Below are 25,890 nucleotides of genomic sequence, written 5' to 3'. Positions count from 1 at the left end.
ATTTTGGTGCCATCCGGGGGACAGTGCCCCCCCTTCCCCCCAAAAAAAAAACATGTCTGGAAGAAACACTATTCCGAACATCTTGTATACACTGGAAACGCAAACCACTGCAATATGAGGCCACGGGCCGCTAAAATAGACTTCTATTGTGTGCCTTTCAAGTACTTAATTATTACAATAACTTTCTCTTCTGAATGTGCTTCATTCCCGTAATATTTCTTTATTCTTCTAGTTATCTTCCGGTGCCAATTTTTTCTTCGCTCAGTTGCTGTTTGTATGCTTATTTGCTTTTTTATGAGTTTCCTCTAAAAACCCTTCACATTTCTAGATAGACCTCACACATCTCATTTTTCTATCGATATCGACTGCCCCTCCAAAATTACGGAGTTACTAAACAAATTAAGTGCAAAGAAGCAATCTAATCTGTTGACTTCTGATATATCTTCAATATTTTACACAACATACATTCTGTCTCACCACACAGCCTTTTACTGACTACTCGTCTTTAATCTTTCTCATATTTTATTTGCATCGCAAAATCTGAAGCTAGCACTTAACTTTAATCTTTCCAAGTTCTGTTTTCTGTATTAATACAATGAATCTACCGCTCGCACAAAGTTTATTATACACTGGTGTTCAAAAAGATAGCATAACCTAGTCCACAGCCAAAAGGCATCTAAAACGTGGCCACCTGCGTGAAAAAAGTGTACAAGGGAAGAAGAAAACACACAGTCCCAACACCTTTATTTGACAAAACTCACCATAGTTGAAAATGATGCAGTGTGTGTGACGAGAAGACTTGTGGTGGATCAAGAGCATCAGTAAGGCGTGTGGTCACCCCGCGCGGCCACACAGGCTGCACAACGTCGTTCCATGCTTCCGATCACTTCGTTGATGAGGTCAATCGGTATTCTTGGCCACTCTGCCCGAAGGGCAGTAAACAGGTCCGGAATCGTTCATGGTGGGGGCTGTCGGGCTGCAATCCACCTTCCCAATGCATCCCAGACATGTTCTATTGGATTCATATCTGGAGACCGTGCAGGTCACGGCATGCGTCGAATATCTTCCTCCTCCAAAGAATCATCCACCATTCCTGCCAGATGACAACGTGAGTTGTCATCCATGAATATGAATGATGGTCCAATTGCACCCCGAAACAGTCTCACATACGGTTCCAGCATCTCATTACGGTACCTCTGGCCAGTCAAAGTACCGCCCTGAAAGACGTGTAGGTCAGTACGGCCATTCAGCATGATGCCCGCCCCAACCATCACACCCCCACCACCAAATTGGTCCCTTCCAATTTTCTGCGGGTTGTAGCGCGTCCACTGTTTTCTCCATGCCAGTGTCCGTCGAGAATCTGACTGCAAGCTGAATCGCGACTCATCAGAGAACAGAACGTGACCCCACTGTTCCATGGTCCAGTGCCTGTGTTCTTGGCTCCACCTCAAGCAGGCTCTGCGCTGCACACGAGAGAGAGAGGGACACACACGACGGGGCGTCTTGCGTAAAGACCAACCTTATGCAGTCGCCGGTACACCGTTTGTCTAGAAACACGTGCTCCTGTAACAGCTGCAAACTCTGATGACAATTGCTGTGCAAACATCGACCGAGTCCGATGTGCTCTTACCGACAGATACCGGTCCTGTCGAAGGGTTGTGACTCTTGGGCGACCCGGAATTGGTGCACATGCGATGTTGCCGGTGGCCTGAAACCTGTGCCACAGCCGTGAGATCACACTTTGTGGTACATTCAGTGTTCTGGACACCTCCGTTTGTGTTTGTCCAGCATCCAGCCGTCCGATTATCCTGCCCTGCAAGACACGGTCTAATGTGGGTCCTCGTGGGATATTGATGCCTTCACGAACGCACTAACACTATTGCCAATACGTCTGCTTTGCACACGACTCAGCAATCGACTGTGGTGTGCTGTGCTGTTATCAGCTCTTCTTCGGGCATTTCTCGTCCCTCCTTTCAGCAGCCCTTGTATGACCTTCAGCGCGCTTTCTTCTGTATGGCAAGGTCAGTTCTGATCGCACTGTTCTATGACGGCTGTATGCCGCTGTTCCCACGTTTTCCCATTTTCCTTAATTATGCTATCTTTTGGTATTTCCAGGACTTTTTTTCCAATTGTTTCTGAGTTATCCTTATTAACAATGTTTACTAGTCCTTCAAAAAACAACTTTCCACCTCATACCTGAACACTCCTCAAGCGCATTTGTACACCCTTATTAGTCTATTATTTTTTACGTTTTCGTGTGAGGATTTATTTCTCAGAGTTATTTGGTGTTGTTTCCGAACAACTCTGTATTTACTGTAAATGCAAACCATCGCAATATTAGACCACAGGCTGACAAATACATCAGAAGCTTCGTAGTCAGAAATCCAGGTACGCTTTAACACAATTCAGTTGGTTTAATATAACTTGCTATAAGATATCGTACTAATATTGTTAACTGTGAAATTATTTTTTTTTTCAAAGTGTTACATTCTGGAAGTTTTTAAAAATGATTCATATTCTGATGAAACTGTCCAGTAAAAGATTAAATTGCATTTCTTGAATTTGTATACTATGTTCTCCAACAACTTTATAGGTTATAGGTATTATTAGCTTTGTCTTTTGAACAAATGCATTATACATTACAAAAATTGCTGTACCTTTTCCAAAGGAGAAACATATCCAAGCTACCCTGTCATGGAAATAAAACTGTTTCTAGCAATTTCAGTAAACAGTTCACCATGTACAACAGAAGCATCAAATACGTAGTAGATATCTTCCAGGAAGGAATGAGTATTCCAGTGAATTGATTGCTCCATTGAATACACGAAAGCCATGATCTCAAATGTTTATAAGGTGTTCTCAATTCGGTGATCCTTACTTTTACTCTTCATCCAACTTCTTACTACTGAAATCATAGTAGGAATATAACAATCCTGTTGAAGCCTTTATATGCATTGCAACTTTTGCCGTAGTGTTCAACAACTAAAGTTGCAGTGTTTTTAAACCCAAAGAGAGCCCTTTGTTCCTTTTATGCTTTCTTCTGCAGCAGATTTAGAGATAAGTTTCCAAAACCGTGCTGCATTGTTCTAGAAATCTTTCATAGCAAAAAACATGTAAACATTTTCTAACTGCATGAGGAACAATTATTCCGTTCTTAAAAGAGCGACATTCGTTGCCACTTCTACACTGTTGCCAACCTTTGGTTTACTGGGCTCAGAAAACAATGGATTCCATAGGCGCCGAACAGTTTATAGACAAGATTAAGATGTGTGTACATTCTCTTAATATTATATATATATATATATATATATATATCCATGGCTTTTATTAGTTGTTTTCTTTCACGCTGTCAAATGCTTTCTCATAATCTACGAATAGGATGTGTAGTTTTATTCCGTGCTCATAATGTTTTTCAACTATCTGCTGCAGCGTGAATAGTTGGGGCAGTTATGCTTTTATTGGATTTAAACCCGTATTGATATTCTTCTAGTATCTTCTCAGTGTGTTTCTTTATTCTTTCATTGATAATTCCTGTCAGAACTTTATATGTTGTGTTTAACAGCATGATTCCTCTGTAGTTGGAGCATTCATTTTGCGGGTTAATACAAGCTGGATTAAACATACATTCATTGTTTTATAAGACAGTTAAATTTGGACTATTAATTTAAATTAGGCTTTCAAAAGTTTCTCTCAAATATCAGACACTAAATACCTTACTTGACTTAAACGTATACTACATAAAATTAAGATTTCTAGAATTAAAAGTGATACTACGAAATCAAACACAAATATCTCTATAACTTACGCCTAGCTAACACAGACACGCTAGAACAAGAGTTAATTATATATATATATAGACAACAATTTAGTAGTACATACAGTCAGATGCGTTAGATATTATTTATTTTTCTGCATCCTAGTTGAGTTACGATCTGTTCATAATGGCCAATTCACTGGTTTGTGCAATATAAGCCTAGCACGTTGTCCAAACAGAGATAATCTTTTAGATTAGTTTTCCCCAATTAGTGATCTGCAGACCCCGATTCGTGAAACAAACTTAAGGGAGGCCATGACATTGTTTACATCTCATAACTTATAAAAGATATAAATAAAGTCATGAACCCAATGTATGTATTGTGAAAAAAATGAAATGAAATCTTTGAGTTTTACGTCCCACTATTATGCCGGTTAGGCTAAAGGAGACGGTGATTATGAGTAATGAATGAAATGGTGGAATGAAGAAAGTGGGAGGAAACGGGAGAACCCCGAGGAAACCCACACACACTGTGTTTGACCACCACAAAATTCACTTGGCGGAGGCTGGGATCGAACCCGGGACCCCAAGCACCAGGGGTGAACGCTCTACCACTGAGCCACCGCGGCCCTAAATGTATGTATGTATTGTATGTTTATAAATAAAGATTTGTAATTTAGCTGTTGCTAATACTGCTACATACTGTACCTATTTAACTACTACTACGCAGATACCGAAATTTAAAGGTTTGGGTCCGTACCTTTGCTTAAAACTGAAAAGGGAACTCTATATTGTTAATCAATCAACAGCCCAACCGAATAACCCTTAATTCTAGATTATTGACTTGTCCCACCACAAAAGAGATAAGATAGCCAGTGTGTTTCAATATCCTGATCACCCATCCAACCGGAAGTCTATTAGATTGAGGAACTTCCTGTTCCTCCTCCACGACGGAACCAGTAAGTTCCAGTAGTGAATACACAAATCAGCCAGGAAGAGGGCTATTAAGATGATGTAGAGGATACACTCAACTTTCCCTCTCAAAAAATTAGATGATGTAATAAGCGATCCAAAATTAGCAAAATCCAATCCAGAGATCTTAATATTGAGACTAAAGGAGTGGTAACTTGTAGTACAAGAGCTGTTTTCAAGTTGCACATGGGTTGCATTAAAAGGAACATGGCGAAAGATATAATCAAGACCTACAGGTGCTTGAAAGGTGAAACCAGGGGCACTATAACGAGTGGGTAACTGGTGACTACATCTGGGGACTAGTCCGAAGAAAAGTAGGAAAACTTTTTTTTTTTTTTTTTGACATTCCTTTATGTGTTTTCATGACACAAGTGTTATAATATACGTTCACACTCTTCCCACATTTATACATTACATTTTAGACAAGTGTTTTACATTGCTATTCACGATCCTGTTATATGCAGGATTGTAACCCCACTTCTATTATGGAAAATAAAGGCATTTTCTTCAAATTAAGAAAATCACTAGAAACAACCAGAAACAATTTGCAACTTGGAAATTTGTCTTTTTATCGTCTTTTGAAGCATACTCCACACGAAACAGAAAAAAAAAAACACAAACAAAAATTATGCGCTGTAATTTATTATTACTATTATATAAACGGTGAAAAATTATAAGATAAAAATATAAAAGACGTAGAAATAACTTTTAATAAAAAGCCTTTCTTTGATGACCATATGGAGTAGTATTTAGAGTTACTCCGCAACTTTTACGCTTTCTATTAACCTAATATATGAATTTTATGATTTTTTAAGTAAAGAATTTTTGACATGTACATTTTCTAAGTTTTAGTGAGATCAAAATTGGAGCCCGAGAGTTTATTCTACAAAATCAGAGCGAATTCAAAAGAATGATCAATACTTTTGTCAAGCAGACATAATTCACCATTTAGCTTCGAACAATGGACATTACTTTAAGTCTCGGCTTATTAAAAAATAGATGCATCTAACATAATAAGACAATAGTAAAAAATTAAAAAAAAAAAAAAAACTAAATCATGCAGCAATTACTTACTTCTGAACTTTTTGCTGAAAGTTTCCGGCGTTAGGAGAATACTAGAATGATGTATGTTAATACTGAGTAATGAGTCTATTTCAGATATAGTACTAAGTAATCATATTAAATAAAATTCTCAAGAAAATGAACAAAACATATTTAGTTAATTGTATATTCTTTTGTTAACAAAACTATGGGATTTCTCATACGGAAATTTGAATGTTAGCGATTAATAAAAATAAAAATATATTATCTTGCATACAAGCCTACCTTGCTGGAGACTTGATTATTACATGGAGAACAAAAGCAGGTGCATACATTGTAAGGTAATACCAATAACTTATCTCATATGAACATGGAAAAACTTTCAAAAATCCCAATAAACATGACTTTTTGATCAATACACGTTCAACTTATTACCATGCATCGACAACAAATATACCATGCAGTTATTATTATCTGACGTTAATGAATTAAATTCTCATTTATTTCATACATACGTTTAACACAAACATGCATACGTGTTTTGTTAAATAAAGTAAAGTAAAATAAAATAAAATAAAATAAAATAAATACATAACTTACTTTCAACTTAAAGGATTGATAGTGATACATTTAAATTAAGATTCTATTGTAATATTTTCCATAAGTAGAAGCTTTGCTTTGTACATAATTAAATACAAGGTTATCATTTGCCTCAAAACAATATATTTACTTTAAAAAACTAAATACTTGTGACAGTTTCGCCAATTAACTTTTTGGCTTCTTCAGACACTATGATATACAAGAGTCTCATAGTGTCTGATGAAGCCAAAAGATAAGTTGGCGAAATTGACACAAGTATTTAGTTTTTAAAAGTAAATACATTGTTTTGCTCAGCAAATAATAAGTTTGTATTTAAGGTTCTATTGTTTACAATCTTACAATTTTCATTTTCTTTCTTTCCTTTATTTTAGAAACCAGTTTAGGCATCTATTTTTCTTTTTTTATTTATACATTGTTGTCGGTCTAAGCTCATCTCAAGAGGTGGCTCAGTGATAAAGGGATCACCTCATGTATGTAGGGTCTCTGGTTTGATTCCAGCTCGTGTGAAGAGCGCTTTATGGTGGACAAACACCATACGCGTAGGCTTTCTCGGAGTTCTCTCACTATCTTCGTTCCACCATTTTCGTTCATTATGTAGTTCTTAAGGTCATCATTACCTCGAGCACTGTTCCTCGCTAAATGGAAGACCTCTCTGATTTTTAATGAGGACAAATTGTAAGTGCGCGGTTAGTTCGAGCAAATTTATCCAAGAGTATCAGTGTATTAGGTGTATCGGGATCAATAATGTGCAAGAAAATTATGGCGTACAAAATTTGTCAAAAGACATAGCCAGAGACAGAAACCAAATCTAGGTGACAGAAATCGCCGAACATTGAACAAGATTGTATATATATATATATATGTAAACTGATGTGGCGCAACTGACTGCAGCACTCATTCAGCATTGGGACGGCGTCTTTCTACAATCAAAGTCTGACGAGGGCTGTATAATCTCAACATCTACGGGAGGACTGCAGTTTTGAACCTCAGATCAATTCTTGAACGTAGTAGTGCGAAACTGATGTATAAAGGGCATAAAATATAGACCGCCAGTATTGGAAGGAAGTAACATCGTGTGATGATTCATATCTTCATTTCCAACAATATGCCGGGTTTATATACGACAGACGCCCAAAGAGATGAATGCTCCGGACTACCTACCTCCGACGTTAAACATCCGGCTTTGTGCTGACATGGAGAGCAATTTCTGAGTTTTCCCACTGGTACTATTCCAAAGCGTATGTAGACATTTTAGGTGACCAGATGCATCCTATAGTATTGTTCCCTAACAATGTCGTAGTGTTCCACGATGACAATATTCCCATACATATTGCTACATCTGCTCAGAAGTGGTTCGAGAAACACGTATGAATTTCAAAACATCTTCCCTAGCACACTTAATTCTCCTACTTTAACTTTACTAAACATCTATGATGAGTTTTCGAACAGCGTGTCCAGAGCAGATGTCCTTCTCTATCATTGGTGACACTTCTGAGTGCTGTACTGTATGAAAAATGGTCTACTTTAGAAACTATTTTCTAGTTATCAGTTATACTTTTGCGACAAATACAAGCTGTACCAAAACTATTGATTAGCTGACTAGGTTTTCATGCTGGTATAATAAAATTTTATTTAAATGTCAACATACATATTGTACTTCTATATTTTAACATGTGCCGAGCTACAACCTACGAAGAAGTTTTCGTAATGTAGCATTTTAGAGATGATTTGGGCAAATAATGGTTTTTATATTTTTATTTGTTTACATTAAAACTCAGTGATTTAAATTCACCGGGAAAATATGTCAAAGGGTAACGCTTTGGTTGATATAACTTGCAATCATCTCTCACGTTTCATTATCAAGTTGTAACCAGCTAAAAATTGAGGGACAGGGTTTCGGGACATTCTGTGTAATGGGCAATTAAAAACCAATATATTTTTTTTTTTTCAAAATAACCATATAAGCAATTAAATTTGAACAACTAAATTTGAACAACACAACTTCTAGAACTTAAGAGGTACAACGTAATGAAGTGGTAGGTTTTCTCGTAACATGTTTACAAATAAAAAATATGAACATCATACAACATAACAGAAATATAATTTCTTTGCTCTGCTTAGTACACCCTCCATTCCAAAAGAAACCGAACTTTTGAAAACAAATAGTACCACTAGTGCCATCTGTTGTAATATTTTACCGGTAGATGGCGTAGTCCCTCATTGACAACTGGTATAAATGTCATGACATTTGGATGCACGGCAACAAAGTTATTGCGTTTCAACTGTCAGTGTGTTATGTACATCGGTCGGAAAATGAGTTTCAAACAACGAGCTGCAATTGAGTTTTGTGTTAAACTGGGTAAAACTTTTAGTGAAACGCACCAAATGCTACAAAATGCATATGGTGATGAGTGTCTATCCCGTACTCAAGTTTACGAGTGGTTCAGGCGATTCAAATCGGGTAGAGAGACGCTGGATGATGACGAAAGATCAGGCCGTCCCAGAACCGGATTATCGGAAGAAAACATCGAAAAAGTGCGAGAATTCATCAAACATAACAAAAAATCGTCGGTGAAAGTTGTTGAAATGGAATTAGGCATTCCTCAAACAACCGCATACCGCATTTTGACCGAAGTTTTGGGCCTTAAGAAGGTTAATTCGCGGTTTGTACCACACAAACTTACCGAAGACCAAAAAGTTGATCGAATTGCGCATTGCAAAAAAATCGTTAAAAGTGCTCGGCAGGATCGAAACTTCTTGAAATCGATTGTAACTGGTGACGAGACGTGGTGTTTTGAATATGAGCCCGAAACAAAGCGGCAAAGTGCTGAATGGAGAGCGCCGGATGAAGGAACACCCCAAAAAAAGTCGCTTGTTGAAGTCAAAACTTAAGGTGATGCTGATTTGTTTTTACGATTCAAAAGGAATTATCCACAAAGAATTTGTTCAGCCCGGCCAGACAGTTACTGGAGAGTTTTACTTGGGCGTCATGAAGCGTTTGCTGGCAAGAATTCGTCGTATTCGGCCCGAATATCGCGAAATCGGCAGTTGGACTCTTTTGGACGATAATGCACCATCACATCGTTCGCGACTTGTAACTGAATTTTTGGTCAAAAATCACATTATTCGGTTGCATCATCCGCCCTATTCACCAGATCTCGCTCCGTGCGATTTCTATCTGTTCCCGAAACTGCATTTGGCGATGAAAGGAAAGTGGCACGCATCGATTGATGCCATTGAGAAGGCGACGACCGCCATCCTAAAGACCATTCCAATAAAGGACATGGAGAAGTCGTTTGACAACTTGTTGGAGCGTGCAAATATGTGTATCGATGCAGAAGGGGAATACATTGATTAATAAAAAATGATTTGTTCCAAAATGTACATTGCTTTTTTGTTTTTTTAAAACGTTCGGTTTCTTTTGGAATGGAGGGTGTATGTCGAGCTCCCTCGTGGCTAAGCGGTTAGCATTCGCGCTTTTGAGGTGGGAGATCCAGGTTCGATTCCCAGCGGGAGCTCAGGTGGTTCGGATCCCACGTTAAGCTGTAGGTCCATGTCTCATATAGCCTCGCTGCTGAAAGGGACGCTAAAAATACAGCTTAGTATGATCAAATTTATTATTATATTTCCCTCGACTTTTGACTTCCCGAACGCTATATTCTCCAGACTCTAATTTCTTGTTTAGATTTAATTTGAAGAGTAAAAGAAAACATGCGTAAACTTTACCTGGAACGAACCTTGTGGAAGACGAAAAACTGGTAAAGTTGAGTTGATTTTAGTTTAGCGTCTCTTTTAGCAGCGAGGCTACACGAGACGTGGACCTACTGATTAACGTGGAATCCGAACCACGTACGCTAACCGCTTAGCCACGAGGGAGCTCCGACGAAAAATGGATTACATCCCATTACAACAAAATATTCTATAACACACCAAAAGTTATATATATATATATATATATAAATTAAAGGTCCATTTACACATAGAAAACGTTATGTGACATGAAAAACACCTCATCAAGCAATGCACACTTCACTAAATCATAAATAAGGGATGGACCATATATCTTGAAACGTCCATGTAATAACAGATAAAAATAGCAGAAATTTTATATGGTTTTACATTTTCTCAAATGGCACTGTATCAGATTATTACATATCTTAAACGAAAACTTACAATATCGCATTTATTGTTCAACGTTACAAACTAAGGACAATATATCACAAATACCACAAAAATCCAAAAAATGTAAGTGAGACGGACGGTGCAGTACACATCCAAAGCACCTTATGTCGAATACTGTGATCATGATATGACTATTTCGAATAAATAGAAACAACTACAAGGAGTTGAACATTTTCCTTTTTTTTCTTTCTTTCTTTCTATCTCGAAAGCGTTTATTAAGAAAATATGCTTCGCTAAACATCACATCTAATCACATACATGGTTTTCAACAAACGCAGAAATCATTATGCAGCTTACAGCAATATGATATATCAGTTCCCGAGATATAAAAAACATGGGTAGAGATTGCTATACTGCTTAAAAAGACGTGTTTGCGGGACAATTTTAAAATGGTCGCTGCTTTATTTTGCTTCTAGAGTAACAGTTTTCTGTAGTTGTAGTTGCAAGTTCTCGCAATTACAAAATTTTAAGCAGTATTGCAAACTTTACCAATCTTTATCATATCTCCGGAAAGATGCGATATTTCAATTAGTTGTAACTCATTTCAATAAGATTATTTACATTTATTGAAAAGCAGCTACGTGATTGTATGTAATACTTAGCTAAGTACTTTTTCGAAATAAAACCTTATGACAAATACTAAATTTTTAATCCTTTGTAACTTTGTTATCATTCATTTGAAACACATGATAGTATGATCACCGTATTCGATACTGAGGTGCACTGAATGTGAATTACCCCGTACGTCTCACTTCATTATTTTTGTCAATACCTCCAAAACCTGTTCGTTATATGCAGTGTTCTTAGTGTGTAAAATATGTGACATATTTTAAGTTTTCGTTTCATTTGTTGATTTGAAACACGAAATAAACTGATCTACTGCCATTTGAAAATAGTCATATATATATATATATATATATATATATGACTAAGTCGGATTGGTAACATTGTTAATTTGGTGGTATTCCAGGGTATGCCAAACAATGCCCCTCGGTCGATATCTGCACAATTTGAGTGTTTTTTAATCTACTAGTTAGGGCGTTTCAAGTTAAACTGTCCATACAGTAGATATGTGATGGCAACTATTTTTTTCTCGCAAACTGGGAATAACACGAAAAATCGAAGACAGTTGGAACGTATATGGCATATATCTTAAAACACTTGTTCATATATATATATATACCGTAAAATTTATTTGTTTTCTTCCAATTCATTTCCTGCATTAGCATAATCCAGATGTTATTATATCAATCTCGTACAAAGATGTTGAAGTTCTTTGGTGTAGTCCTCCATTTTCCAGCATCCTGAAAACCACGAAGAACTGAACCTGTGGCTCAGTCAAACGTCGCCATCTCGACTTGCGGAATCGAGAAAAATACATTAAAATAGATTCGTGACAAAACACGCAAGATCACACGAAACAAAATATTTACAATGCCATGTAAAAATGCTGGGAAAGACATGACATAATGAATTTATTAACAAAGTCAGTAATAATAAAATCAACAGAATTTTACATACAAACAGTGCTTTTACCAAAACAATATATTATCCATTCTATCACAAACATGCAACTGAAGAATTATTTTACAAAACTTTGCACAGTAATACTTCAATATTCAAGTGAACTTTCAAATTTGCATATTTTACATCTCAATAAATGAAATTTGCCACATTTAATTATGTTTACGCTTACAGAATTTATATTTGAAGTTTCAGGTAAGTAATAATAATTCCTAATAGTAGTAATACTGTTTTGTTAGGTTAGGTTACAGTTTATAACGGTAGGTATAAACAGAAGGTAATGGTAGTTCCAGACAGTAGGTTCCAGGTGAGGTAGGTTCATTTGCAAAAGGTAAGTCTCCAGTAGGTTTGCAGGTGAATATAATAGAGTTGATATTAATTTCCATAGGTAAGTTCGTTATGATTGAATTGTATATATATATATATATATATATAAAGGATTTCTGTTTGTACTTCTAATCATTCTAACGTATTTTAGTTAATTATTTGAGCAATTGTTGTATAGTTTGCCTTTCTAAATATCCAGTAAGTTGTAAAGCTAGCTGCTTTGTGATTTATAGTCTATTTTCATGCATTTTTAGTTATTATTAATATTCCTTTATTCCTAACAGGTTCACGCATGTATTAGATGTGGCAGACGTATCAACAGTAACGAAGTCATCCCGGTATCTCGTTAAAATCTTGTCCCTACATCGAAATTTCAGTCAATTTATTTTCTTATATTTATATACTTATATTCCCTTAATTCTTATTAACATATTTTCTTTATTTTATTTTACGTTTACTACCTTTTTCACTACGTAGCTTCTTCAGTTTTTTTACATACATTAATTATCAAATGATTTTCTTTTCAGGGACTCAAAATCAACGATTTAGTACCAGGGATTATATACTTAATACACACGTCATATTGGCATTTTCCTGCTGATAAATATCTATTCTGCAGCATAGCTTCACTTGAAGTCCCGTACCAGATAAATTAACTATTCTTCAGATGTCAGAAAATCTAAGGATATATTTCCAAACCATTACTACATTTGCGAACACATTGCTCCATTAAAAGAATATGCTGCCATTTTATGAATAGTCTATGTAAAATTTTAAGTTCAATATACATATTCAATAAGTACAAGAAATTTTAAATTCTGAGGCCAATCGTTGATTACTGGAATTTTGTCATATATGTATATAATCAAGAATGCATATTAGAATCATGTAGGTGGAACATGAAACTTTGGGAAGATTAGCTTCCCGAGCAAAGATTAGCTTCCCACTTTACAACTTCAAAATAAACAATAACTTGTTTTATTTCGTAATTATCAAGTTACCTGTTACAGCTTCTTCAGGAACGATTTTATTATAATTTTCCGCACGTTTATAACATAAGATTCAAGAATTATTTAAAATTATCTTGAGCAAGTTTATCTCTTTTCTTTCCGACGTTCAAAACTTTTTTCAGATCAAACAGATAATCATTAATTTAATACATTTTCTTCTTCTTTCAATCTTTGTTTCTACGGATGATACAGGCCACAAAACTCATTGTTCACATCTAAATATTTAACACTAAACATAATTAAAATTTTAAATTCATTTTTTTTAGAAATACAAATAAACAAAAATTTAAATACAACACACGAATTGAAACATATGTAATGCACGGTACAGATTGAGAATACCGGGGCATTACAAACGTATGTGGAAATAGCATTTTTCAGCAACAGAAACGCCATATAGAGCTACGGGAAACACTGTATGCGCGTACCCTGCCCTATCGAACAGTGGCGAGGTGGATAGGGGCATTCAACGGGGCAGAGCTTCGACTGCCATTCTACAGCGTAGTGGGCATCCCATGTCCTCAAACAAGGATCTATAGGTGATGCTGGTGGAACAGTGCGTAGGCGATAATAGGCACCAGACACTTGCGAATTTAGAAGAGCAAACAGGAATTTCGCCAAAGATAGTGTGCCGTATTTTACGAAAGAAACTGATAATGCGGAAAGTTTGAGCAAAGTGGAACCACATCAATTAAGTGAGGTACAGAAATGGATTTACTACGAAACATGTCGCATCAATCTGGAGGTACTGAAGGAAGAAGGGATGCCATGTTGAAACGCATAATTCCTGTAATTGGAACATATCCATGTGTTTATGAACCAGAATTGAAGAAACAGTACAGTGAATGGCGTCATTCTGGATCAAGAAGAAAACTCAAAGTTCGACAAAATCCTTCACCAATAAACGTCATGATCGTATTTCTGTATGCTGTCAAGGTGTTCTTGTATGTCATCCACTGCGTGAGAGAAACAATGTTAATGCCCAGTATTACATGTATTTTTAGTTACATTTGCGCCATGCAGAAGCACGAAAGGCTAGAATTTTTTAACAACGTCACTATCCCATATGGTAACGCGTCAGTTCACGCAGCAGACAGTGTGTCACGTGTCTTTTATAGAAGCGAGGATCGAAAGTGCTTCCGCACTCGCCCAAACTCAGGTCATGTGATTATGATCTCATCCGCAAATGTAATTATGATTAAAGTTTTAGCTTAATTTAAGTTTAGAGTTCCTTTCGGCAGCAAGGCTACATGAAACGTGGATCTATATATATATCTAACGTGGAATCCGAACACATAAGCACCCACTGGGAAACTATCCCCAAAGTGAAACAGCAATAGTGAGGGATACGTTTTACTACCAAAACAGACATTTTGACAAATTTCGACGTGTGGTGGCTCACGTTAGCAAATCACATACAGCTGATGATATTTAGCGTTTAACGCATCGCTGGCTACGAATCATTGATGAACTTAGGCGAATACTTCGAAGGCTGGCAAACACTGTTGATGGCCCGAGAGACATGTACTGTGACAGGTTCAACTGTAAAAGTAGTTAAGTGAATATCACAATACACCAATGTTGTCCGATTGCGTGTGATTTGCTTCTTTCGCAAGAGAGCTTCTTATATCCAGACTTCCTTTGGTGGCACTACTTGTTAGTATATTCCATATACTTTTCAACATCTATCTCGATTTTTCGTATTATTGCCACTCGCGAGAGAAAAAAATAGTTGACATGATCTACGTCTTATTCCTCATGTGTCATAGTTTTATAGAATTACATAGTATTCATGCTACTGATACATTCTTACATGCGTAACCATCCATTCTCACCTGCAGTTGTGCAAACTCCCTCAGAAATAAGCCAACATGAAATATATTTGTACATTGCCACCTTTCCCCATAAACCCAATACAATAAATCGAAGCCAGGCTGGTAAATCCTACGAAACGAAAGTAAGAACATAACACAATTGAAACACATCAAGCAACAGTGTATCACAAACACAATAATTATAGTGCATAAGGTACAAGACCGATTCCATTTCAAATCGTCCAGGCAAACCACGATTGGTCCCCATCATAGTCTCAGATTTCATTTTTTTTTTTTATATGGGATCTACATGCAATATTATTAGACCCATATTTTTTCTTTTTGCTGAAAAAAATTTTCCTTCGATATACAGCCTTCCAAAATGGCTGCCCTCCTCTCGGATTGCTCGAAAAACTGAAAAACATGTCAAATTAAAAATTTTGTTGTAGAAAAACGAGTGTACTTAGTAACATAATCGCAATAGCAGGAAGAGTATAAAGTTGTATGTTTCGGTGGAGGGCCAAAATTCGTCTATTGGTCGTCCAATAGGAATCGCGCAATTCACTCGCAATGTTGCCAACTCTGGTGACATTTTTTGCTAACTTCAAACATTTCTTTTTCTGTCCTCATGAGCAATATCAACCATCTGCTTCTAGTATCGAAATCTACTCCATAAGGTCTCTTGAAAATGTAAAGGACTTACGTTTCTGATTATTACATTCCACGTTAAAGCATGATGAAAAGCTGAAAATTTGATTAAGACGCCATGTTTGAACGCCATTTTCTCAAAAACCCCACTTTTTAATAATCTGAATTTTTTACATGTATTGGAGAAATACCTAAGTATTTAATATCCGTTAACCGTTCATGCGGCTGCAGCCCTTAACATTCGTAATTAATTATTGAAATTTCGATTTTTGTACTTGAAATATAAATATTTCTTATGGGCATTTAGATCCTATATACAAGGCGATTTGAAAGGGAGTATGAAAATTTTGAGAGATGAATCCTGACATCAAATCCAGTAGAAAAGTTCCTATAAACATGAGTCGAATTCCGCTTCGTTTTCGAGTTACAGGGTTTCCAACTCGGGACCCAAAATCGGCTCGGTACAATGGAAAATAAAATATATATTTCGCGTTAAATCAGAACTGTGTGTTAAAGTTATGATGAAGTTCAGAGAGTTGACTTGTATCAATATGATGATTTTTACGTGCGTTGCAATTCGGTTGGCAGTGTTGCCAACTTGGTAGAACATTTATTTGTTTCCAAATGACACTACGTGTTTTTTCTTTGATATTTGGTATTCATTAATGATTGTAAACATGAAATGAAGCACAATTTTCCCCACATCACCACAGTTTTCGAAAACACACGTATTTCATTAAAAGGTTTATCGCGTGCGTTATTGATAGTTTGCAACATTAAGTGTGAATTTCACTTGATGTTTGCCATCATTAGTAAAACCAAAATGTTGAATAAAAACTACGTCTGTGTAAGTTGTAATAATAATAATAATAATAATAATAATAATAATAATAATAATAATAATAATAATAATAATAATAATACCAAGAAGAATAAGAAAATTTACCTTTTATTATTGCAAAACCTCTCGTAACTCCACGCATCAAATTCGAACTTGTTCAAGAAGTTCTGCTGCAACCAAGAAACAGTTTATTACGTGATTCAGTGTCGTGAACATCGTCCTAGTGTTTTCTGGAACCATGAAAATTGTTTTCACTGGTAACATAATATTGTAGTGCACTAGTTACAGTGTTTGTGTGAATAACAATGAGAAGTCCTATTACAGTAAGGACCGTATTAAATGTGTTGATTATTTTAAAAGGCATAAGATAATTGTGTACAGAAAGAATTCTTGACAAAAATTTTATCTCGCGGTAAAATATATGTATTGCGTACAGCGAGTCTGCCAAAACGTAGTATTAGGAGAGGATGGTTATTTGTGTAAAGGGTGCTTTGAATATTTACCGTAAACAACGTGAATGTGTGTGAGATATTGGTGACCACGAAAGAAGTTTTAAATATAAAATTATGCACCAGTAAGATAAAGAATTTGTTCCTCTGAATGTAGATTTGGAAACCATTAACCAGACAGTTAACATGTTAAACATGAATGTGTCGCCATTAAAAACAACCGTTATCGGTGAAACCTAGACAACGGTGAAGGATTCACCTCTCAAAATTTTTCATACTGCCTTTCAAATCGCCTTGTGTACAGGACACAAATAATCATACTTCCTAATAGTAGGTTTGGGCAGACACGCTGTACACAACCCATATATTTTACCGCAAGATAAATTTTTTTCCAGAATTCTTTGTGCACAATCCTCTTATGGCTTTCAGCAAAATCAACACATTTAATACGGACCTTACTGTAATAGGACTTCCCCATTGTTATTCACACAAACAACTATTGCACTACAATGTCATGCTACCAGTGAAAATTTTCATGGTTCCAGAGAACACTAGGACGATGTTCACGACACCGAACCACACCAATTATCAATAACGCACGAGATAAAGCCTTTTAATGAAAAACATGTAAGTTTTCGAAAACTGTGGTGATGTAGGGAAAATTGTGCTTCATTTCATGTTTACAATCATTAATGAATAGCAAATATCAAATAAAATCCATGTGGTATCATTTGGAAACAAATAAAAGCTCTACCAAGTTGGCAACACTGCCAACCGAATTGCAACGCACGTAAAAATCATCATATTGATATAAGTCAACTTTCTGAACTTCATCATAACTTTAACACACAGTTTCTGATTTAACGCGAAATATATATTATTATTTTCCATTGTACCGAGCCGATTTTGGGTCTCGAGTTGGAAACCTGTAACTCGAAAACGAAGCGGAATTCGACTCATGTTTATAGGAACTTTTCTACTGGATTTGATGTCAGGATTCATCTCTCAAAATTTTCATACTCCCTTTCAAATCGCCTTGTATAGGATCTAAATGCCCATAGGAAATATTTATATTTCAAGTACAAAAATCGAAATTTCAATAATTAATTGCGAATGTTAGGGGCTGCAGCCGCATGAACGGTTAACGGATATTAAATACTTAGGTACTTCTCCAATACATGTAAAAAATTCAGATTTTTAAAAGGTGGGTTTTTTGAGAAAATGGCGTTCAAACATGGCGTCTTAATCAAATTTTCAGCTTTTCATCATGCTTTAACGTGGAATGTAATAATCAGAAACATAAGTCCTTTACATTTTCAAGAGACCTTATGGAGTAGATTTCGATACTAGAAGCAGATGGTTGATATTGCTCGTGAGGACAGAAAAAGAAATGTTTGAAGTTAGCAAAAATGTCACCAGAGTTGGCAACATTGCGAGTGAATTGCGCGATTCCTATTGGACGACCAATCGACGAATTTTGGCCTTCCACCGAAACATACAACTTTATACTCTTCCTGCTATTGCGATTATGTTACTAAGTACACTCGTTTCTCTAAAATAAAATTTTTAATTTGACATGTTTTTCAGTTTTTCGAGCAATCCAAGAGGAGGGCAGCCATTTTGGAAGGCTGCATATCGAAGAAAAATGTTTTTTCAGCAAAAAGAAAAAATATGGGTCTAATAATTTTGTATGTAGTTTCTTATTTTAAGAAATAAACTAAATATGAGACAGTCGTGTGGACCACCCTGGCCAATCTGAAATGGAATCACTCACAAAGATCTCGTATAATACTTACCAGAGCTCCCACTGTAATTAAACTCATAGTTAGTAAAGTCTTATAGACTTGCAAATACACTTCTGATGTTAGATTTCATGTTTACGCAACAATTTTATAATAATTTCCAGAAGTAAACAGTTATATATACATATAAACTCACCTTCTCATCAGACAATGTCAATCCTTTAATAATACCAAATATATAATCACCGTGTCATCCCGTAAGTAATGTCGTATTTCAGCACCGAGAGGAAAGAACGATAATTTACCTGAAATACTACCGTTCGTCACGAAAATAGTTTCTATCAGACTCCACAATATTATACCGCCTCTCAACCAGTTATTGAATCCCTCGCTGAAAGAAGTCACCGGTTTGGAGATAAAGAACAGGGCCACTATTCATTGTCATCCTTATCTTGCAATGTTTTCTCGAAAAGGTGGTTTTGCAGACTGCGAAAAAGATAGTAGTCTGTTGGCGCAAGATCTGGTGAAAACTTTGGGTGAGGGATTTCCTCCCAATCACATTCTTCGATTTTGCCGTGTCTGGGCGCGTGATTATCATCGTGGATGAGCACCTCTTGCAATGAACCAAGACAGGACGTCTCTCTAACAATATAGTCCATAGGCGTTCAAGCGGCTAACAGCAGATATTTGCATTCATTGACTGCTTACGTGGCAAGCGCTCAAAATAGATTATCCCACAGATATCGCATCAATACTCAACATCACTTTGCTGTTGCATCAGTGCAACTATTTTGGCACAGTTCCTGCGCCCTTTCCACTTTAGGTACCCACTGACGTTTGTGTGAAATATTATAGTAGAGGACCCACTTTTCATCCTCTGTCATTGTTACCATTCTGTCCAGAAATGGTTCCCGTTACATGTGACGGATGAACCGGGAACTGCAGATGTCTACTCGTGGCTGCTTCTGTTAAGGTGTTAATGCATGGGGTACCTATTTACAGAGTTTCAATGCGCATCCAAGGTCCTGTAGATGAAGATGAGCAGTCGAATGAGTGGTGACATGGGAGTTCACTGGATAGTTCCTCAACAGTTTGTATTAAATTTGCCTCCAAAACTGATCGCAGGGCATTGTTATCTAGCTGCACAACTCTCCCTTTTTGTGGCTTATTGTTGAGGCTGGTGTCCCCAGACCGAAACCTCTGGAACAATGTTTGGCACTTCAGCACACCCACAACATCCTGAACATAGACGGCAGTAATATTTCGTGCCGCTGCGCTGGCCTGAAATGTCCCTGATAAAATTCATACAGTACAACATACCGTATATGGTTCTCCGACACTGCAATGATCAAACACAAGCCACAATCCCAAAACGTGGAACAGACCGTTCTCCTTCTACACGCTGCTGCACGATGAAGTGTCCTATATGACACAGCTATGGAACGTGTTATTTACTTTTCGATTGTGTCATTGCAGCAGTCATCGAAAGAACTACATTACTTATGGGATGAGCTGATATTTTACTTCAATTTAAGAGGTGCAGTTTTGTTCGTAGTACTTACTGTCTGCATGAGTTGCCCACCTAGAAACATGGCGATTTCTATCTTTAATAATAATAATAATAAAAACTGTTTTCTAATCTACACTACGGAATAAATCCATTCACTGTTACGTAATCCGCCTATCTTAACAAGCAGCAATTTCATATAATACACTACGTGAAGAACTTTGGTTTAATATAGAACTGCCTCTCGCTATGCTTCTTGCTATTTATTACAGTCTTTATTCTATGAGGATCAAGTGATTGATTTCTGCAATTTCCGGTTTAGTAGAGACATTATAGTGGAGATAGAATATATTTATGGAAGGTTTAGTTGATTGCAGTCACTATCTATTAGCGTTTTACTCTATATTGATCACCGTTAAAACCAGAAGGACTGATTTTCTGCCACTTCTTGTTATAGAGAGTTTAGAGCGGACATTGAATATGTTCCGAGGACGCTCAAATGATTGCACAAAACTGCTTCTCGTTCTCTGTTATCGTTTTCTCTCTCTTTAACAACAAACGTTAAAACAGTAAGCGGTTGATTTCTGCCACTTTCGGTTTGAATAGACGGTTAACAGGGTATGTGGTAGCTATTTTTTAAAGCACTAAATCGATTACAAAATCCGCTTTTCATTATCTCTTATCGTTTTTGCTTTCTGTAGATTATTGAAACCGGGACGTATAACCGAATTCTAGACTTCCGGTTCTACTAGAGAGCTATATTTATATTTATACATACTTCTGGATCTGGACTTACGCCTGTCACGTATGAAGGACGACGTCTCTCGGCAAGCACACTATCCAGGGAAGTGAGAAATGAAGGAAGCGGCCTGGGAACTAAGTTACATACCATCCTGGCATCTGCTTGTTGTGAATGGCGAAAAATTCAAGAATGGCTAGCCTGAAAAAGCTCTTACATTTTTCCGACCGAGAATTCCACTGGAAATCGAACCCAAGATTGCTCGCACGAAAGACGAGAGCATTGGCGACTACGCTACGCGGGGTTACTAGCAGAGAATTAAGAAAGGATATGAAACGAATCATTGAGACGTTTAAGCAGAAAACCATTTCTAGCTATCTATTATCGTTCATACTCTAGTGATCAACGTAAAAACCGGAAATGATTGATTTGTATCGCTCCCGGCTTAAATAGCGCTTCCAAAACGAATTCGGTACCTAACTTTAGGCCTTCTACATTCTGACCAAATTTGGTGGCGATCCATCAAGTAGTTCTTCAGATTTTTTGTCTCCCGGACGGACGGACGGTATATAAAGGAATTTTGGTAAACCAAATCTTTAAAAATAAAATAGATAAGCGTGTCTGAATTTTCCAAACCGACTACATGTGAACAATATTGCCTTGTGATAACTGAAATGTCTGTAACAATACTATAATTTTATCTTTTCTAAGGACAGTTAGCTCGACGATCCAATTACACTATCAAAAATACATATATTACATAGTACAAGCATATTCAAGATTTTCAGGATATAATGCTACCTTGTACTCTTGAGATATCAAAAAGCTATCTGGAAACATCTGATTTCCAACTTGATACACGGCCAGATAGAAAAATCCGAGAATGCCTCGCCATATACCTGCACCGAGACAATCGGGTAGGTGGGAAGTACCCTCCTGTAAAAGAACAAATATATTATAATTCCCTCGAATTAATTTTACACTACACAACTTAAGGATATAAAAATATATATTAATTGAATTATTTGATTTGATTTTTCCTAGTCAGTTTACAACCAACTACAACAAATGAGCTATTTTCATACTATTATGACAGTACATGTAAAGATGCTTCTTGCTATAGACACTGTCACAGATAGTAGTATGAAAAAGTGACTGTCGTAATTACCCTTTGTGTTAGCTGTGTGAAATTGGCCCGCAAAATCGAGAAAAAAATTAAAACTCTATATAGAACGATTGTTCATCGTTTGCCCATGTTTGCCCACCCAAAATTTTTGTTTGCCCACAAATAAAACCTAAGTTATACGTAAAAAACAATTTTAGGGCCAACTTCACACTAGCACAACAAAGTGTGAAAATAAAATATTGCAACATGCAAATCGATTGCCCATCGTTTGCCCATGTTTGCCCAACAAATTTTTTTTTGCCCACAAACAAACAAAAAGTTATAAACAAAAACTTTTTTATGCCTAATAAACTTTACAAGCAAAATAAAAGATTTGTAAATATTTATATTCTTTCTACATAAAATATTAATTGCTCATACTTCTCTATCAAAACCAACCATTTTGCGCTACATAAACGGAAAATTATGGAACGGACTATGCATCCAATAGTAACAATGACACAATCATATTACTGCATTTGTATCATGCAAATTGTAATATTGCGGAATCTAACTTTTTTCTATATGTGTAAATACAAGAACTGTCATTAAACAAACAAAAACATTTGCTGGGTAAACAAAATCATTTGCTGGACAAACTAAGGCAATCGTTGGGCAAGTCAAACAAGGGCAAACATAGGGCAATCAATATTTGATTAGAAACATAGCCAGCTTGAATTATCACATGTAGTCTCAAAAACGTACGAAATTAGGTTCCAGCTTCTTTTTTATCGTTGCGCAAACAAGAACTAATGCTGGGCAAACGAAATCAAGAGCTGGACAAACAAGGGCAAACATAGGGCAATCAGTATTTGTGATTAGAAACACAGCCCGCTTAAATTTTCACACGTAGTCTTGAAAACGTACAATTTACGGCTTTTCTATCGCTGGACAAACCAAAACTAATGCTGGGCAAACGAAATCAAGTGCTGGGCAAACATAGGGCAATCAATATTTGCGATTAGAAACAAAGCCCGCTTAAGTCTCAAAAACGTACGGAATTAGGTTCCAGCTTCTTTTCTATCGTTGGGCAAACAGAAACTAATGCTGGGCAAACGAAATCAAGTGCTGGGCAAACAAGGGCAAACATAGGGCAATCAATATTTGTGATTAAAAACATAGCCCGCTTAAATTTTCACATGTAGTCTCGAAAACATACGATTTAAGGCTTTTCTATCGCTGGGCAAACAAAACCTAATGCTGGGCAAACAAGGGAAAACATAGGGCAATCAATATTTGTGATTAGAACATGGCCCGCTTAAATTTTCTCATGTAGTCTACCTATGTACGTTTACGAGTACTTGCTATACATTTTTCTTCGTGCGGTTGTTTCTAATAACAAATATTGATTGCCCTATGTTTGCCCAGCACTTGATTCGTTTGCCCAGCATTAGTTTTTGTTTGCCCAACGATAGAAGAGAAGGTGGAACTTAACTTCGTACGTTTTTGAGGCTACATGTGATAATTCAAGCGGGCTATGTTTCTAATCACAAATATTGATTGCCTATGTTTGCCCTTGTTTGACTTGCCCAACGATTGCCTTAGTTTGTCCAGCAAATGATTTTGTTTACCCAGCAAATGTTTTTGTTTGTTTAATGATAGTTCTTGTATTTACACATATAGAAAAAAGTTAGATTCCGCAATATTACAATTTGCATACTACAAATGCAGTAATATGATTGTGTCATTGTTACTATTGGATGCATAGTCCGTTCCATAATTTTCCGTTTATGTAGCGCAAAATAGTTGGTTTTGGTAGAGAAATATGATATATAAATATTTATAAATCTTTTATTTTGCTTGTAAAGTTTATTAGGCGTAAAAAAAAAAAAGTTTTTGTTTATAACTTTTTGTTTGTGAGCAAACAAAAATTTTTGTTGGGCAAACATGGGCAATCGATTTGCATGTTGCAATATTTTATTTTCACACTTTGTTGTGCCAGTGTGAAGTTGGCCCTAAAATTGTTTTTTACGTATAACTTAGGTCCTGTTTGTGGGCAAACAAAAATTTTGGGTGGGCAAACATGGGCAAACGATGGGCAATCGTTCTATATAACGTTTTAAATTTCATCTCGATTTTGCGGGCCAACTTCCAACACCTCTTTGTGTTGTATATTGTCCTTCCTGCGTTTCCTTGTCCTTCCTAATATATCTTTCCTGTGCTGAGATCAGGTCAGCCTGATAGAATAATATTTTCAGTGTTGTGATTACAATGTGCAGCAGGAAAGTTTCAATACAAGTATAAAAATTTGAACAGTGCTGGGCGCAAATGCCTCAGTTGGTGCGACACGCTAAAATCTTAATAATAAATAGTCATACTAATACATGTTGCTACTTTGTGCTGTCGCTTGCTTGTATAACGAACTCCTTGAATAACTGCTTTACTATGGTATGAAGTTTCGGATGGTTGGTGGGCAAATTAAAAAAAAATGTTAATGTTAACAATTAGAGATTTTCAGTATTCACGATTTTAACTTATATTGTATACTAAAAGCCCAAGGCTCGGGCAGAACAACTACTTTGTTATAATGGTTTTCATAATGAACTCGATATTTAAAAATATCAGCTGATAATAAATTCTTATTTTAAAATAATAATAATAATAATAATAATAATAATAATAATAATAATAATAATAATAATAATAATAATAATAATAATAATAATAATAACAACATATTTTTCAACAAGTTGTTTTGTTTGGAATTGTGGGGAATTTAGACTCTTCCGCCACGAGAAAATATTGATTTGTGGAGAGATGATTTTCTTTTCTTTTTGGCCCAAAAGATCAAATATATATTGTAAGCCATATATATATATATATATATATATATATATAGTGTAGCCAGACCCAAACTATCAGTTAATTCAGTATGATGTGCTTATTCCATAGAAAATACAAAAACTCGATTTAAGAGCCGTTCAAAAATTTTGTGGCCCCTGATACTAAAAGTAATTATTAGCCAAGATCGAAATCTTTTGATCCATTTTTATGTTTCCTAAAATTCTTGTTGGAAATTATTTTTGCTTTTAGATGATTTGACTATAATCTTCAAAATCTACGTTCTCTCTTCATATGTTCAATTTCCTAAAGGAAATTGGCATCTTCCAGTGTATATTATCTATATGAGGTAAATTTTCGTGTTCTCCCCCTCCCTATGTCAACTTTCTAGCAAGCTCTTAACATAACGTGTTAAATCTGCCTCCATAGGGTGCCTCTTCAGGCAGACTTATGTACGTTAAATATGTGACACAATATCTTTAAAAATATATTTGTACGATGCACGTTTAATCTACAATGCTATATGCTTCAATATTATACTCACTACTAAGCATATGAATGCCTTGTGATTGTAAAATATACGCATTACGGAACTCTGAGATGAAAACCTTTTCTTTCTGTCGAAAAGTATATATAGGAGCAGAACTAGATTAGATTCCTGGTAATCTAGTATATTTGGAGTTCGAACGTTCCTCACAACATCGATGCTGTAACAGATATAGACCTACAGTTTAACTGGGATCGAACCACGTGAGCTTTCCACCAGAAATGAAACTGGATCTCCTGAATCACTA

The 25,890-nt window shown here is 36.1% G+C and overlaps 1 protein-coding gene across 1 annotated transcript in view; it reads right to left on the bottom strand.

Annotated features, from left to right (window-relative positions):
- The window catches only part of nes (lysophosphatidylcholine acyltransferase 3 protein nessy), a 79,639-nt gene that overhangs the window by 32,046 nt on the left and 21,703 nt on the right, over positions 1 to 25,890 (bottom strand). Inside the window, exons 6-7 of the mRNA XM_081739966.1 lie at positions 21,952 to 22,086; positions 15,246 to 15,354 (exon numbers count right to left, since the gene is read on the bottom strand). Of these exons, the coding sequence (XP_081596092.1) occupies positions 15,246 to 15,354; positions 21,952 to 22,086 (244 nt within the window). The remainder of the gene's footprint in view (positions 1 to 15,245; positions 15,355 to 21,951; positions 22,087 to 25,890) is intronic.

Source organism: Thermobia domestica, chromosome 15 (assembly GCF_964235325.1).
Source record: "Thermobia domestica chromosome 15, izTheDome1.hap1.1, whole genome shotgun sequence".
NCBI classification, from domain to species: Eukaryota; Metazoa; Arthropoda; class Insecta; order Zygentoma; family Lepismatidae; genus Thermobia; species Thermobia domestica.
The sequence above is the reverse complement of the archived record's forward strand: the minus strand, read 5'-3'. Positions and strand labels throughout refer to the sequence as shown.